This window comes from Poecilia reticulata, chromosome 2, assembly GCF_904066995.2.
Source record: "Poecilia reticulata chromosome 2, P_reticulata-male-v2, whole genome shotgun sequence".
NCBI classification, from domain to species: domain Eukaryota; kingdom Metazoa; phylum Chordata; class Actinopteri; order Cyprinodontiformes; family Poeciliidae; genus Poecilia; species Poecilia reticulata.
In genome coordinates, this window is record NC_088831.1 from 46,009,233 (window position 1) to 46,027,357 (window position 18,125).

Genomic DNA, 18,125 nt, shown 5'->3' on the forward strand with positions numbered 1-18,125 from the left:
CTCTTTATTCTGACTCGTTAATATGATCCTTAATCTGCAGCTTCATCACAATCAATCAAAGGTGAATCGGTAAACACTGGTTTCCGGGGAGCGGAGCTGTTCCGCCTCCTGGTTCTGGTTCTGCTGGTCCCACCTGAGCGGACGGTGAAATGGGAACTGGACCCTCTGCTTCAGTCTTCACCTTGGTCCTCTTGGTGTTCAGCGGATTGACTGTGCTGCTGACCGCCGAATCTCCACCGGAGCTCTGAGCAACACAAAGACAAGAGAGGGAAGTCAGAGGAAGACACGAAACATCTGAAGAAGAGTCAGGTGACCAAGAGGCTCCTGAACTGGTCTCTGGGCCGCCTTTGGGTGAAGCGCGTCATATTACTGCAGGGATCATTAGATCTTTGGTGAAGCATTACAGATGTGTGGCAGAACAGATGACCTGAGCCAAGCGTGGGGTGGTTTCATCAGAAACCTCTGAACAGAACCAAACCGCCTGCCAGCAGGAAGCACCTGAGGCGTGTCTGACCCAGAGCATTGCTCTGTGGTTCTGAAAGGTCCAGATAACTCGTATAAACTTTTCCTCATTTTTGTGCATTCTGTCTGATTCTGCTTGATGAGGTTTTCCATCCTTGGTGTTTCTGCAGACCAGGGGTTGGAGCAGGAGGAGGCCCTGCCAGACCTGGAGGGAATCTGCTTCCACGACTTTCACATGTGAATCACCACAAAGGTGATTCTCACATGTGGAACCAGGCACCTGTCTGTAGGAGTTGGAGCAGGTGCATGTTTGAACCCCTGGTACCCTCCTCTGGGTCTAAAGCCAGTTTTAGATGGCGCGCTCTCACTGGTGATGGACCAACGCTACGTTAGCACAGCAGGTCTCCATGCTAGATTCTGACTTTTCCTTTAGACTCCCCAATGCTCCCCTTTGTGATTCAGCAATCAAAGCTCTAAGTTCCTTCGATTTATTGGCATATTTTTCAAATATGATTTGAAATGATTAGAACCTTCCTTTCAGGTGCTGCAGTTGTTTTAGGGGCAACAGAAGAGAGACAAATAACTAAAACTCTGTAGCAGCAGAAATGCGGAGCTGGATTCGTCAGACTGGGAGCCGCCGCCAAGACTAAACAGTTTAGACGACTGAGATGGCAGAAACGTCACCAAAATATGAAAGAAGAGTTACTGCTGCTGTTGCAGATTGGGCCGGATGCATTAGGAGTGGGGGCTTTGATCTACCCAATGACTCTGAACATGACGCAGAGGCTGAAGGCCTTTAAGCGCTAATGGAGGCAGAGAGAAGGGGAGGTTTGAGGCTGCATCAGCGGAGGGTCTAATCCCACCCAGATGCTCCGCAAAGACAGGATATGGTTCTGATCAGCGCTAATACAGCTGTGGCGGCATTCCCAGAGACGCCAGGAGGGGCGTCAGCTGGAGGTCACAACCTTTCTGTCACCTCTTTATTCATTTTTAGTCATTTATTCCTTCATTTGCTCATTTGAATTATTTTGCTGTTTGATCTTATTGTGAAGCACTTGGTGATTTTTTATCTGTGAAAACTGATGAATAAATAAAGTCTGAGCAGCTTGTTCTCTGAACAATAACCCTCATTGTTTTATTACACGCCAACCTTTAATCATTAACATTTAAACCAAGCAGGTTCAATTGTGGCAAGAAATCCAACTGATTTATAAAACACAATATTTTGTCATTTTTATTAAGATTATTAATATCAATATTAACAAATTAATATCAATATTAACACTTTAATATCTTCTTGTGTTCAGTGTTATATTCCATGTTGGTTTAAAGCGTCTCATTCAGATTAACTGAGATTAGGACATATTTAGAAATAATAAAAATACAATTATTTATACATTTGAACAAAATCAGCATGTTATTTGCAGTAATACTGGGAAAAATATGAGTCATATTATAACGTAGAGATTGTGTTTACTCTAAATAGAGAAGGTAACTCTACCCAGATATCCATCATTCTTCCTTCCTATCTCCGTCACGAGATAAAATAAAGTAAAGCACTCCAACATGAATAAAACTTAGACCGCTCCAACGTGTAAAGATCAGAGTTGACTTGAACTCTTTCTTGGTTCACCATCATACCTCGGCCTGGCAGCACCTGTTCAGGTCAGGGATCTCGGCTAACGCAACAGGCAGGTTTCACCTGACCTCACGCAGCTGAGCCTCCAGGGCGCAGACGGAGGGCAGGTGGTTGAAACAATTCCCATGTTTACGCCTGCTCTGACTCTTCTAATCAAGAAAACAGGAAAGCCTATTACTGAGGGCCAAATGTCATTTGTAAATGTGACATGTAAAAACCTCACAGAACATTGTAAAAAGTGAATTTTATGTCAGGACAACTGCTTTGTTAACAGCAGGTTAGTTATCCAACCTGGTTTCTGCGGTTGTGTATACCATGCACACCTAAACCGGTTTCATGTGGCGAGCTAGCCAGGAGTGTCTGAATGAACAAACAGGACCATAACAAATCAGTAAAAAGGCTTAAAAATGGTCACATGGGTTGACGTTGTAGCCACAACTGCTAGCTGCTAGCATCATATCTTATAAAACAGCATATGACGCTCGTCATGATGGAAACCAAACCACATTTTTCATGGAGCAGTTTGGTATCCAGGATCTGGGCTGAGAAAAAGTTGTACACCTCCAGACTGCTGCTTGGTATTGTGGGATACTTAAAGAACCAAAACCAAACCAACTTTATTTATAAAGCACTTTAAAACAACCACAGCTGATACAAAGTGCTGTACATTAAAACACAACATAATTTTAAAAAATTAACCAGGTAGTTTCTGATACCAACGTCTTTGAGTGTTCTTTAATTTGTTTTATACTCTTTATATCCAACATATTTGTTCATTTGTCTTGTGTATCTTTGCATTGGAATGGGGTGCTGCGGTGGGGCAGGGGTAAAGCACAACCCTCATATGGAGGCCTTAGTCCTTCACGTTCAAGTCCCGGCCTGGTGACCTTTGCCACATACCCTGTCTCATTACCCACTTTCTTGTCTGACCCCTTTCAAGTAAAGACCACTTTGGCCAATATAACCCTTAATCAAACAAAACAAACAGAAACAAAAAAACTGATTTCCAGCTCTACAATAAGGTCTCGCCAACAGTTACCTTCATTAACTTTTAACTTCCTGCCTTCCATCTGAAATTGCACCATGTTCTTTTGTCATCAAAATCAATAAACTCTGCCCTCATATGGCAGCAAATGGGACCAATGCTTTTTGCCTCATGCTGTTGCCATGGAAACGAGTTGGGGGCTGAAATTGGTGAAGCTACCCTCCCTTACCATCAAGACACTACATCCCCCCAGGGGCCGAACCCCACAGCTTCAGAATCACTGGTCAGCAGGTGAAGCTGGTCTGTAAGTGAAGCTAGTTCAGAAGGCTTGTCATGCTGGTCCTACCTGGTTCACCTTTGCAGACATGGAGGACATAGTGTTGGGGTGCTGGCGGATGGGGAAAGAGGGCGGCGGTGGCTGCAGGAGGGGGGCTGTGTGGCCGAAGGCGTTGAGTGGTCTCTGCTGGGACAGGAGCTGCTGGTAGGCCACAGGGTTGAGGGAGTGAGGGAAGCTGAAGGTCGGGCTGCAGGAAGACACGGAGCAGAAGATTCAGAATGAAGGCCTGGAAACTTCACACAGAACCCAACACTCCAGAACACAAGTTGAGCCTCTGAAAGACCTTCAGAAACTCTAGTTCCCTGCTAACCAACACAACTCCAACACCTAAGGGAAACCGTCAGACTGCTGACATGCCTAGTGCTGTGCAGAGCTGGCTAACATCCGCACCTGAGTCCCCCCACGGACAGGTGTCCATAGGAGCTGCTGGCTGCTGAGCTGGAGCGCGAGTTGTTGATGTAGGCTACCAAGGAGTTGGGCGACGTGCGGATCATGGTCTGCAGGTCAATGCTGGCGTCCGACAGTGGGGAGATGGACAGCGCCCTCTTCCTGTTCAGCCGGGGCGTCAACCTTGGGCTGGAGAAATGGGACACTGGAGACAGAGACAACTTCAAGATCAGGATTTACCTGGATGTTTCCCTCATCAGGCTTCGCATGACAGAATTCCTGACTTTTCCAAACACAAATTTCTTCCCTCATTTTAAGTAAAATACAAAACTTTACGTTGAATTTGTGGCAGAAATATCTACGAATGAACTGATGAACAGAATATTGATCTGTTTTCCTTTGCCAGGTCAACCTATCCAGGTGGAGGAAATGGTTACATTTCAGATGTTTTCAGTCTTGATAAAACACTGAATAAAGAACCAGAGCAGAACCTGGAACCAGAACCTGGGACCAGAACCTGGGACCAGAACCTGGGACCAGAACCAGCAGAGGGCTGGAGGTTTGGCCTGGTTCTACTCCAGTCTATCTCCTCATCTGTGCTGCTCAGCATGCGCAGCCTCTACTGAATAATGAACGCTTGTTACTGCTATAGCATCTCAAGCTAAATGGAGGCAATTCCAGCTAATGGATTTGATAATAGCATTAGAACAAAGGTGGAGTTCAGGGCCATCCAGAAAAACTCCAGGCTCCAGCTGGTTGTTCAGTTTGCTCAACAAGCAGCCACTCATTCTTTTTATTGATGATTGAAACATTTAGCTGCAGGTTTCCTGAGAAAGGCCCAGATTGGAGCAGCAGGTGCCTCAGGAATCCAGGCCAGGCTGCTTTGTGTTTAACCAGGACATGATCAGAGGTGTGAGAGGCAGGAAGCCGTTTACGGGCCCATCGCAGCTCAACCTCCTGGCTTCAGCTGCAGCACTGGCAGCATGGTGCCGATGCTGCAGCCTTAGCTGGAGGAGTTCACAGCGCCTCAGATCAATGGATTCAGGCAGCGGCAGCCGTAAAGCTGCAGCGCTTGGAGGTGGCGAGTCGTAAACTGTGGACATGTGGCCTCGATTAAAGGGCCCCCGGGGCGTCTGGTGGCCCCGAGACAAGGAGGGAGAGAAACGCCGCTGGAAAAAAGGAGGGCTTTTCAGAAATGTTTGACTCAACGAGTCGCCTCTCTGCGCCGTGCAGACAGCCAGGACCCTTTCTGCGTTAAGGCCAGCAGCTTTACATGTTTGCAGCAGCTTTACATGTTTGCATTAATACATGGAGCAGGAAACGGGCCCCATGAGGCTTTGGCCTCATGGCGTGGTGCCCAGTGCAGCGTTACACCCCCATCTTCACCATCCTCACATCTCCGAGATCCAGCAGCGAAACATCCCACAGTCATTCCTCCCTAAGATGAGTTTAATCTGGCCTAAGTCTCCCCAGATTCCCCCCAGCCCCCGGAGAGGGAGGCGTTTGTAGGTGGAGGGTATAATTGAGAGGGTGAGCATGTTCCGGCTCTGAGTGAGAAAACAGATGTTGCGCAGGCCGAGGCGGCGCAGCGGCATGCGTGTCTGGAAGTGTGAGTGCGTGCACGGCGGCGTGTTGCTATGCGGGCCGAGTCGAGGCTGGTTGTAATTGTGGGATCTGGATTTATATAGAGAGACATAATTACACAGTGATGCAGAAAGTGAGGGAAATATTTAGAAAGCACCGCAGAGGGGAGTTATGTGTTCAGGATTATTTCAAGCATGTACTGCAGATTCAGGAGGAACGTTAATTTGAGGTTTGTGCCCTGGTGTCGTCATGGCGGCTCACAGAGCGGCTGTGGCAACAGTTAGTCCAAGACTCCAGCTTTGAGCTCTGCACCAGTTTCTTCTGGTAATTACCAGCCTGCAGGGGGCAGCAGTGGGAGCAGCGGTGCACCAGCTGCACATGTGGACAGAGTCTGGACCGGGACGCAGCACATTTCACCACGCAGGCCAAGCGGCATTAGCTACAAACTAGCTACCAGGCTCAGCTGAAGCTCTGGCTCCATCAGGATGCCTGTGTCACAGACGGACACTAGGTGGTGCTGCAGCGCCCGCCCTTCTTCCTCTGGACAAGAAAAGTGCCCTTCAAAAATTGTTGTTCTCTTTTTTGGTACACAAGTTGTCTGTTTATTAAACATTTAATTTACATCCATAAATAAGGCCCGAGTGACGTTACAGTTCATACGCAACTAAAAAATCTCTTAGTGAAGTCGTGCTCAGTGAAAGCTGTATTTCCTATTTCTGTGTGTAGAAATGATGTGATGATCAGAGTGTTTTATTATGTAATAATCTCAGAAATATCTTGTTGTCTGGGCTCAGTTGGTGGAACTGTGGCCTTGCAGGAAGAAGGTGTGAAGTTGAAATCCCAGTTTCTCCCTGGTCAGGTGGGGGCGCGGCTCGGTTCTCCAGTTTCCTCCCACAGTCCGAAAACACGACAGGTTGATTGGTGTCTGGATTCTTGTCTCTCTGTGCTACCCTGCGACGGACTGGCGACCCGGCCAGGCGGCCCCGCCTCCTTTCCCCTGGAGACGGGCTCCACCCCCCATGACCCTGAGAGGGTTAGGGGTAGGTAATGGACGGATGCTGCTGTCGGTTCTCAGTGCCTTGAAGTTAAGATCATTAATCTGAATTCTGGCTTCATGCAGAAGTAGATATGATTCTGGTCATTTTCTGCATTGTTGCTCTGCCATACTTGGGCTGTTGTTGCCAATTTGGTTTAGAGAAATCAACCTATAAAGTGTTGAATATCATCAATGACAGCAAATGGTTATTGATGAGAAACAGGTTTGTGTGGATGGATGTTTTGTGAAATCAGTCCTATATCAGAACCCCGGCTGGTAAAACATCTCAAGAAGAAGGATGGTCTCCTCAGCAGTGCTAGCAGTGCTGCTACCCCCACCAGTAGCTGCAGCAGCTGACTCGGTGCCAGCGCTGCTGCCTCAGGCCTGTCCATGGCGTTCCTCCCTGCCGGCCTCTCCTGCCTCAGTTTCAATCCCAACTCTGGGAGTTTTATGAATCGTCGGCGCCCAGCGCCAGCATGTTTATTCTCACACTTCCAGCAAGGCGCTTGTGAACTAACATTTAGCTAAGTGTTTGTGTTTGCAGTCTGAGGGGACGGCTCGCCCCCCGCTGAGCCTCCGGAACCACATCAGAACCCGGGTCGTTCCCGCTCTGCCTCGCCTGCAGATGCACACAAACCTCTTTCTCTGCAGGATGGTAGACATTTTCTTTGGCTGCTGCTTTTGTCGTGGCAGTTTCTACGCTCGCCACCCTGCCTCTACCCCCTCATGAGCTCTCCCCCCAATCCCTGACATAGCGACCCGCTTGTCCCCTGAATGCCTCCCAATGTGAACTTTCTGCTCTCACTCAACACTGCTAGTGCTAATCATATTTGAAAAATACTCTAGCTTCAAATCACCCTCTTTAAAGGAGCACAACCTGCAACCTGTGAAAAGTATCAGCAACCCCCAGCGTTCCTGTGTTGACGCCAGTGTTGAAGCTAATATCACACACAGATAACCTGAGTGAAAACAGACGGCAGTTTATGATTCACTGAAGTCATAAATCTAATCAAGCTGGAACTGTGTGGAAAAGTAATCACACCCTGACTCTCCTGTCTTTGGCAGCAGCAGCTGCTCATCTTTAGGACCATCTCAGTCAGACTGAAGTCCAGATTTGGACTAACCATTTCAAACCTTTGTCTGTTGGTCCTTCAGGGTGGACTTGCTTCAGGTCATGACCTTCTCCTTGGTTCCATCATCAACTGTAAAATGTTGTCCAGATCCAGAAGCAGCACAGTCCACCATACTGGTCTGTGCTGTAGATCTGGAGGTCTGACGTTGAAACATTGTTAGTTCTGCTCCAGATCAGACAAACTTTCATCTCTTCAGTCCACACAACATTTTCCCAGATGCTATTTTTGCTCCTCGAGTTAAAAACACTGAATAGAGTCAGGTGGCACTTTCTCATGGCAGGTCAAAAGGTTGCATATATTTATACATCTTTGCCCAGATGTTCATGAAACTTTAATTTTCTATATGAACGTGTGTCTGATGATGAAGCTGCCATTCAGGATGAAAAGGAGCCAAGAGTCCAGAGAGGACATCCACCTTGGACAGTCCACCACTGATGGAGACACTGCTGATGGACCCAGCATGGACGGTTTTGGGCTGTGGAACAAAGTTGGGGTACCTGGAGAAAACCACTGCACCAGTCCTGGGTGGGAGGTGTCTGGTACTCCAGAGAAACCTGCAGGAGATTCTCTGGGTCAGTTGAGCTCCAGTTGGGTCAGACTGAGAAAACTTTCCCCCAACGGTCCTGATGGCCTTTTCTCCAGGCAGAAGAGAAGTTGTACCATGAGTTCACTGAGGGCTTTCAGGCCTTGTGGTGGGTCTGCTGAATATTAATACGTCAATTGATTTTTAAATGTATTTATCTGTGGCTCCATCCAAAGTAAACAGAAAGGATTTGATGTAGGTTCTATTTGCCACCTTCACCACTGCTGAGGCCCAGTTCTCACTCTAAATAAGCTCTTTGATTAAATCTGAGGCGGCCCGCAGCCACCATTAGCTGCTGCCTCGGTCAATATGGTCTCTGTGAGTGGAAGAGCCCGAAGACTGGCAGAGCGGTCCGCTCCTGACCACATCACAGAGGCTGCCAGCGTTGATGCTGCCGAGCGGCGGCTCGTCAGGGTGACTGAGGTTGTGGCTACGCCAGCTAACTGCGTCCCAAACAAGCATGGCCAGCAGAGGTTGCTGAGGTGGTTGGGCACTTTCAGTTCCTTTTGTTTACCTCTGTGATGGCCCCATTTCTAAGATTAATGGCCCAGTAATCCAATATCCCATTTTATTACTTGGTGTCCTGTCAAGATGGCTGCAGAGATTATGAACCTGCAGCGGCTGGTTGTTGGCTGGATGGAATCAGAGACTCCTGGAGGAGCAGGCGATTGAATGATGGAGCACCAGGAAGACTCACTGTACTGGACTGAGAGAGCTTTTTGGATGCTGTTTGCTGCTGAAATCCGAAGGAGTTCACGTTCTAACCTGCATGAAAGAACAGGCTGGTCTCTGTAGGCTGCTGTGTAAATACTTCTCCCTTTTACAGGGTTCTTACACATTCTTCTTGTCAGGATTCCAGAGTTCCTGGTCCCTTTAAACCCAACATAGGACTGTACTACTTAGTGGCACCATAGCTTTAAAGATGGATGGACGGACATGTTGTCTACAGGAGGCGGGCATATTCATTGATTCAACAGTGTGTTAGATTTTGACCCACTTTGGTTCCAATAGCAGGAAGAGGATGAGTTTAGGGAGGAAACTCTGTGATGTCAAGAGGACCTTAAAACCCCACAACTAGGACCAAAATATTCTCTTTCTATGGCGCTGGAGAGGACAAGGCGCATGACCTGAAACCTTCCTTTGCTGGTGGTGGAAGATCGCTTCATTGGACGCAAAATTCAGTTGACTGTATTGTATTGATCGGCCAAAGAAATTAACCTTGATCCTCATTTTACTCTGAATTCTGCAGAAGGAACCTTGTGGTTTCAGGTTCTTTAAGGTTCCTGTCGACATGCTGATGCTGACTGCTTGCCACCCCATTTCTTCAAACGGAGAAGAAATAAAGGAGCTGAGAGAAATAGCTTCACGACGACCGCACCAGCCTGATCCAGAGCTGAGAACGCCATGTTATGAGTGTGATTGGCGCACAGCAGACCGTAGCCGTTAGCCACTGAAGCTAACCTCTGGTTCCCGACACAGTGAGCTGAAAGCTTGCTTCGTCGATACGAACTCCATTCACAGTGGCTGGTGTCTAATAAGGCAGGGCTTTCTGACGCTACCATTTTCCTGCTTCTTGATATTTGAGTTTTGCGCTGTCTTCGACATTTTGATCTCAATTACTAATTTATTAAAAATTGCTGTAAGGAATTATTTATAGTTATTCAAAGCTAAATGCCTACTAGCACAACAGATGGACAGACACAATGACGAACACGATGAAGAGTGATCCCAGACTCAAGAGTTCTTCTTCTCTAGGTTTTCAGGATCTTTGTCCTCAAACACTACAAAAGCACAATTTCAATGCTTTACAAGCTCCTGGCGTCCGATGTGGCCACGCCCCCACTATGACCACGCCCAGATGGTCATGCCCCTACAATGACTGTGCCCCACAATGGTGGGAAGCGTTCCAGCAAATGCCTCTAGAGGAAGGAGAAAGGGATGTCATGATGGCCGATCATTTTTGGGTCTTTAGTTGGATGCTTGCTGTTTCTCCTCACCGTCCACAGGGCCGATGTAATCCGGCAGATGAACCGCTGTGGCCGTTGTGCCGTTCTGGATCAGCAGGTCGCCGTAGGGGCTTCTCTGGCTGGCGCTGGCCATGAGGTGGTAGTACTCCGAGGGGTTGGCCCCCGGCGGTGGAGGGGGGAAGCTGAACAGGGCCCGGTCCTTCAGATGCTCATGGGTCACTGGAGGAACAGAAAGGAGGAGAATCAGAGTGATTGAGGGGGGGGGGGGTTCCTCTAGGACAGACCATGCTTTATAACAGTGGTCCCCAACCCCGGTACCGGGACGCGCAAGAAATAATTAAATATTTCCGTTTTTTGTATTGAGTCTGGAGGATCTTTTATTTTGAAAAGCCTTTAACCGGATTCTCTCGGTTACTTGCCGCCAACACTGAGGCCACAAGCAGCAAAATGAGTCAGAAACAGATCAGATGTCTTTGGAAAGTTTCTCTGCAAAGAGGAAAAGGCCCAGAGAAGAGACAGGAGGATGGATTTATCCTGGACCGGTAGGTGAGTCCCACATTACACGCCGCTCTGCGTAACATGCGGCGACCTGCTGCTAATGAGGCAATGAAGCTTCAAGCTGCTTCACCACGTAGAGACCAAGCAGGCTGTGGATATCAGCAACACTTCAGGTGTTATTGTCTCTCATCACTCCCTGATGGACCGTCTGGTTGCAGAGGAACAAGCTCAGGGCTCCGTTAGTCATTATCGTGAGTTAAAGTTTTCACTAAAGTAAAATGTTCGTTTTTGTGGCGCTTCTGTTATTTTGAAGGGATATAAAAACACGAACCGATTCCAGTCAGAACATCCCGATTCCAGAGGATAATCCAGTAAAACCCCAGCATAGCAGAAATTTAGAATAACCAAACACGGATGACGATGTAGAAGCAACAGTGATAGTTTGTGGAGTCATTTTAGAGATAAAAGACGTAACAGAAAGAAAAGGAGGTGGATGAAAGACGACGGAGCAGCCGCTCTATTTGCTGCTCTATGATTTGGAGGTGAATATTTTTTCATAGTTAACATTTTTAACTGAATAAACATAATAATGACCTTTAGATTCAATAATGAACATTTCCACATATCATCTCCGATATGTCAGCTGTTTGGATTCCCCTCAGTTCTCACCGCGGTTTCTGATTGGCTGCCGTCACATTCAGCAGGTTGTTCTCGTTCCCAGTCAGGAAAAACCCACAGGCTGCAGTAAAAAGGCCAAGACTACGCAAATTGGATATATTCAGGATTTAGCGGGAACACCAACATGCAGAAGCCTTATCTGACGGTTACCCCCCCCCCCCCCCTTCCCCCCCCGGGCCGCAGCAAAATGTTCCAAGTGTTGACCGGTCCGCGGTAATAAAAAGGTTGGGGACCACCGCTTTATAGGATGAAATGAGGTCATTCCCAGAGTGCAGGTGCAATTCTTTTACTGGAGCAACAGCAATATTGACATAAAATGTGTTCAAACCTGTATGCAGTAAAGCTGCATTAAAGACACCAGAACCGATTAGAACCAGAGCTGCAGAGGCACCAGGACTGGATACCTCAACCTTCTACTGCAGCCAGTCTGCATCCATCAGAATCAGTCCAGTGGAGAACCTGGATGATGTTTTTGCTGGTACACAGATTTCCTGGAACTTTCATCACTGATTGAAACTAAATCAATGTCTACTCATTCTTCAGTCTATTATTATTATAAACCGTGGAAAAGGACGTCATTAAACACTATTATTATGATCTTTATGACCACAGATGTCATTATTGTCCTGATGTGGATTTGTTTCTTCTTTAATAATGATAATAACACCAGAACACCAATAAAACAGAAGGTTAAGTACCAGCAAAAAGAAAACCCACAAAGGCAGCGATTGGACACTCCTGTGGTGATTTGTTGCTCCCTGGTATCTTATGTCTCCAAACTGGTTTTATCTTTTCAATCTCACACAAACCCAGATGGAGCTGTGAAGATAATTTGATGACGGGTATGTTTCAGTAGCTGCAGCTGGAAATGGACTGTATGCCGGCTGATAATCAGGACTGGAACCTCCGTCTATACAGACTCAGTGAGATGCAGCCAAGCAGGAGGAGCTGCTCTGCTCAGCTCTAATCTGCTCTTCATCACTAAAATCTTCACTTCTTAACATCTCACCGACTTTGCTAGATGTGTGACAGCAGTTTCCATGGAGATAACTGAAGATAAATGAGCATCTACATAAACAAAACCTTGTTCAGCAGAAGAGAGAGCAGAGGAAATGTGTATATTTAGGTTCTTATGGAAAGACTTCATGTTGAAGCTCCACGATAAACTGGACTCGACTCTCTCTCTGTCTCACAACACTCAACTGTAGGTTCCTGGTAGGTAGGTCACCAGGTCAGCACCTGACCTCTAAGGTCATCAGAGACCTGTCAACCCAAAGATTGTGACCCAGAACTAAACAATTCAGACTTCTCCTAGCTAATTCTGCAGTGATTTAAAGTTGTACCTTCAGCCGGGCTCAGTCCTCGTGCCGCTGAGATCATGGACAGGGTTGGACTGCCATGGACTGAGCGGAGGTACTGGTCCATGTGAGGGCTGATGTACGGATGAGGCAGGCTGAACGGGGACTCGCCGGGCCCAGGCGCAGCGTGTGGGGAGAGTCGAATCAGAGAAATGTCTGTGATGGCTGGACTTCCTGTCAGTCCTGGGGGGCTGTAAAGAGGAGGTAGGAGTTAAACACTTGAATCACACATTGGTGTGTTTAAAAACTAGACTTGGTATCTTTTATTTAACTAAAATGTTTGAGTGTCAGTTTGCCTCCACTCCCTAACCCCCACAGATAATACACAATAATTCCTTTGTGTTCACCTTCTTCTATTAAAGCCTGAAGCTACAAACAAGCCAGGACTGATAGCTTTCAATTGAGAGGCTGCAAGAGATGTAGAAAGTGCATTGCATTGGTTTGGGTGGCCAAAGCTGCTGGGTCTCTCCCACCAGACTGCAGGACCAGACAAAACCCGTAGCAGCTAGCTTCAAGAACCCGGAGCAGCTAGCGTCCAGAACCCGGAGCAGCTAGCGTCCAGAACCCGGAGCAGCTAGCGTCCAAAACCCGGAGCACCTAGCTTCAAGAACCCGGAGCAGCTAGCTTCAAGAACCCAGAGCAGCTAGTGTCCAGAACCCAGAGCAGCTAGTGTCCAGAACCCGGAGCAGCTAGCGTCCAGAACCCGGAGCAGCTAGCGTCCAGAACCCGGAGCAGCTAGCGTCCAAAACCCGGAGCAGCTAGCTTCAAGAACCCGGAGCACCTAGCTTCAAGAACCCGGAGCCGCTAGCTTCAAGAACCCAGAGCAGCTAGCTTCAAGAACCCGGAGCAGCTAGCGTCCAGAACCCGGAGCAGCTAGCGTCCAGAACCCGGAGCAGCTAGCGTCCAAAACCCGGAGCACCTAGCTTCAAGAACCCAGAGCAGCTAGCGTCCAGAACCCGGAGCAGCTAGCGTCCAAAACCCGGAGCAGCTAGCTTCAAGAACCCGGAGCAGCTAGCTTCAAGAACCCAGAGCAGCTAGTGTCCAGAACCCGGAGCAGCTAGTGTCCAGAACCCGGAGCAGCTAGTGTCCAGAACCCGGAGCAGCTAGCTTCAAGAACCCGGAGCAGCTAGCGTCCAGAACCCAGAGCAGCTAGCTTCAAGAACCCGGAGCAGCTAGCGTCCAGAACCCAGAGCAGCTAGCGTCCAGAACCCGGAGCAGCTAGTGTCCAGAACCCGGAGCAGCTAGTGTCCAGAACCCGGAGCAGCTAGCTTCCAGTCTGCTGCAGGATGGTCTGAATTTGTCTGCCTATCAGGTCAGGCTGAGCAGTAAAGTTGTCGTCTCCGGCAGATAATTGGTGGATGTTTGAGAGAACAAAGACTAGTGAGTGTTGTAATTCCTGGCAGCCTCCGGGGCCGAGCTGGAGGTGAAGACGTCTGCTGCAGGAGATGCCTTTGACAGCTCTCATGGTGACTTAGTCTCATCTTGATCATGTTTTCAGTCTGAGGTCCAAACACCTGAGTGACCATTAGAGGAGGGACGTCTTGACATGACAAGCAATTCCTTCATACTGTAAACTCCTGATTCCTCTTTCCAAATTGTGTTGGCAGTAATATTGAAATTTCAAGATAAAAAGATTATTTCTTTCTTTTTAAAAGGCCTACAGGTTGTTGAGGCTTCTCCTGACCGGGGATGACCCTAACCCTTTCTGTTTCAGTCGTTGTGCGACCTCCAGGACATCTGACCGAGCTGCTGCATCAGGACGCTGAGGAGCAACACAGAGAGGTCATGACCCTAACCCTCTCCTAGGCTGTCAGACTAACGGATCAGAGTCCAACCTGCAGTTCATTATGAGCAACATTAATGTTCAAATAATGTGAAAATATTCCACGTTTCTTTTCTCTTTAGCAGTTTGTTTTCTGAGCCGGAGCCTCCTTGTTGGTTTTGTTCAGCTCTGCTGTTTTTCACCCCATGTCTGTCACTGAGACTCAAACTCGACAGTAAAATACAGGAAACATAGAAGTGACTCAGAACCAACAAAGAAGCTAAACCTTCTGCAGTTAACAAGGCTCTGAATGTTGCTGTGCTGTAAGTCAGGCTGGCTGCAGGTGAACGATGGAGCTGGCATGGCTGGCCCCAACTCTCGCTCCATTTCCAGTAAGCGCCTGCAGACTGCTGGTCTTGTCCCAGTGCCAACTTTCTGCCGTATTCCACTGCAAACAGCCATAAAGACCCCTCTGTTTGGGGCGGCAGGGAGACGTGAGAAGAAACAGACGGTCCATACACAAAAACACGCTTCGCTCGCCATCCATGGAGGTTGGCACTGCCGTCTCAGATTAGCGCAGGGGTGATCTGCTGGGATAACTGGCACTGGGACTGCTGGGATAACTGGCACTGGGACTGCTGGGATAACTGGCACTGGGACTGCTGGGATAACTGGCACTGGGATGGCTTCTCTGCTTCTTCTACAAGGTGTCTGAAAGTCATCGCTCACCATGGGTCCCAGTGAGACACTGAAACACAGGAAAACCTTCACAAATCTGTCCAAACACGGATGCATCCCATTACCAGGTTACGTCTGTTGATGTAAATGATCAGGAAAAGCCTAAATATTCATCACAAATTTAACTAAATGTTAAAAATGTATGTCATCCTAACTGATGTAAAACTTTTGTTCTGATTTAATATCAGACTATGAAGAATAAATTAAGCAAACTAAATAAGTATCTGGTTTAAGCTGCAGTTTTCCTCTCAGGGAACAAAAAGGAAATAAAGTAGCTATTATTGTTTTCTATGTTAAGGCTTAAATGTTTTAAGATCTAAAAATAAGTTAAACCATGACAAACAAGATGAGGTGGATTCATCAAGATGTTAACCAAGAGATGCCTGGGAATAATAAAACGAGTTGGAGTTAAATCATCAGTTGGAGAACCTGGAGAAAAGAGCAGCTGCATCAGCAATGAATTGTCCTTCTTGGTGCTTTTGATTGATCAGCTGCTCTGATTTCCTCTGCAAAGGTTCAATAAACCTCAGACTTCACTTGTTCTTGGCGACTTTGACGGAACCTTGACAATGAACCCTGCAGCAGAGCAGCCAGGAGCTCCTGAAGCCTCAGAGGGACCAGATATTTCCTGACACCAGCAGTCGGACCAGAGTTGGCACTGAAGGCCGGCTGGACCAGCCTCCGCCAGACGAGATGGAGGCTGGAGTGTTTCCTGAGGTTCCTAGGATGGAGGGTCGCCACCGACTGAACCTCTGCCACCCTGGTGGAGTGAGATGCTCTCAAACAGCTGCTGTTTGGCTCCCTGCATGTTTGGTGGCTCTAACTGCAGGAGGAAAGTTGCTGGGACAAGATGCAGCTTGTGGAGCAACAGCAGGAGTCGGAGGATACCACAGCTCTGGCTTCTGCTGGAAGCAGAGTCCGGGCCCGGCTCCATCCGGAACCAGAACTAGCCGTGGATGGAGCTCCTGTTTCCGAGTAACGATGGAGAGAAACTGGCTCGCTGGAAGGTTCTACTATGAGCTGATTTTGTGATCTAATTAAACCTTCGGTCAGCCTGTGCAGCCTCCAGCTGCTCTCTGTGCAGGTGAGCAGTCGGTGAGCTCAGGTGTTCCTGCCAGGTGTTCACGCCGTCTCGTCCACCTCTGAACGTCCTCAGGATCTTTCTCTCCACAGCGGTTCTGACCCCAGTCCAGCATGATGGACATGAATCCTCCACTGGGACTGTTTCCAGCATCAGGACCATCTTGTTCCCACTAGAGGGGCCAGCAGATGAGGCGGGATTACCCTCGGGGTAATTACCCTTCTCCTGCCCCGCCGCTGTCACTAAGCATTTGGTTTTGTCTTGATTATGTAGAAACGGTGTTGAGACCGTGCGATAAAGCATGAAACTGTCTGGCTGCTGATTGGTGACATGCCACTCCCCGACTGATGGCTCTGTGTTTCCAGCGGCACATTCCTGGCTCTCAGCCAGGGGAGCCGTGACGATGAGTAGGACCTTGGAGACGAAGAACATGTCCCTCCCACTGTCCACGTCCCTTCCTTCTCCTCACCAAACCAAAACAATGAAGGAATACTTCATCTGTAAACTGGATGTAGTCAACACATTCCCCGCCGAGGGGCTGCGAGGATTCACCGGGCCACAGCTTCTGAACACGACCACATGTGTTTGTGTACAGAGCGGCGCAGGCCACAGCTCCACCACACACAAACCTTCAGCATATTTGAACGTCTCAAAGCCTCTTTCTGTCCGACCACTTTCCAAAACGCCCAGGTCTGGGATCGGGAATGGTTGGAGGATCCGTGTTCCATATTCTGCTGTGTTGTCACCGAGTTTCTGGGATCGGCAGGCTGGATCCTGGGCGCTAATATCAAACACACCGACTCTCCTAGGCTTCTGGTTTTTGCAGAACATGCTTGACCACCAGCAGGAGGAAAGTGGACTGAAGCCTGCTGAAGAGGAATCGTTGCAGTGACAGAACTCCAGATCAGAGCACTGCTGCACGTCACTGAACTCCTTGGCCAGACGAAGTCTCTGTGAACCGTTAGAGAATTTGTCTCATCGTTTTGAAGCTGCGATCCTGATGAATTTAGCAGGAGTGCTTCATCAGAGTCTTCCAGCGTTAATCACAGCACCTCCTGTGCTGCTGGTGATGAATAGCTGCAGTGTTTGCAATGCATCACCTGATCTGCAGCTGAATTTAAACGTGTTGATGGAGCTACTATTGATCTGGGTTCCTCTCTTCCCTCCAGCCTCCTAATCAGATGAAGGCCTGAGAAGTCCAAACAGATCCCACGGTTTAAGTCGGATCAGTGGGAAGCGCTCAGTGAGACCCCCGGCCTTTGCTGCACACTGTTAGTCAGCTGTGTGAAAGAAGACTCCTTCACACGAGGCTCTGAAATAAATCCCAATACACAGAGAAACTAAAGGAGCGAAGAGAAGCTGAACCTAATTTAAGGTACAGTTGGATTTTTCCAGATTTCTTCCAGAATGTTCAGATTGAGAGATGATGGTTCTGACCCGGTAAAACCTTCTGGATCGAAACAGATCTTTCTTTTTCCCATTGCTTAAGCCCAGAGAGCAGAGACACACCCACCCTCCAGTAGATTTGGTTCTGATTGGTTCTGTTTAACGGACCAGATCTCCTACATCAGTTCTGGGGGTCCACCAACAGAACTTCTTTACCGTGACCTTTAGGAGTCACACAGGGACCGTTTGAGTCTACGATGAACAGGAAAAGGCAGGAGTCACCATAGCAACCAGTGAATCAGCACTTCCTGTACCCAAGAAGAGAGGAAACCCGGCCGGGTCCGGCTCCTACCTGTGCATGGCGTGGAGCGGGTGTGGCTCGTAATGGTACCGGCCCTCATGGTGCCTGGTGTCGATGGGGCTGTGGAACGGGAAAAGGTGGTGAGCACCTGTAGAGATAAAAACACACATCAGGGTGCTGAGAGGAAATACTTGAGCTAAGATCCAATTT

The 18,125-nt window shown here is 48.3% G+C and overlaps 1 protein-coding gene across 2 annotated transcripts in view; it reads right to left on the reverse strand.

Moving 5' to 3' along the window:
• gli2a (GLI family zinc finger 2a) overlaps positions 1 to 18,125 on the reverse strand; it is a 71,262-nt gene that overhangs the window by 11,158 nt on the left and 41,979 nt on the right. For both annotated transcript variants that reach the window (XM_081604838.1, XM_081604837.1), the window contains exons 3-8: positions 17,967 to 18,063; positions 12,633 to 12,838; positions 10,144 to 10,332; positions 3,814 to 4,015; positions 3,433 to 3,610; positions 134 to 244 (exon numbers count right to left, since the gene is read on the reverse strand). In XM_081604838.1, the coding sequence (XP_081460964.1) occupies positions 134 to 244; positions 3,433 to 3,610; positions 3,814 to 4,015; positions 10,144 to 10,332; positions 12,633 to 12,838; positions 17,967 to 18,063 (983 nt within the window). The remainder of the gene's footprint in view (positions 1 to 133; positions 245 to 3,432; positions 3,611 to 3,813; positions 4,016 to 10,143; positions 10,333 to 12,632; positions 12,839 to 17,966; positions 18,064 to 18,125) is intronic.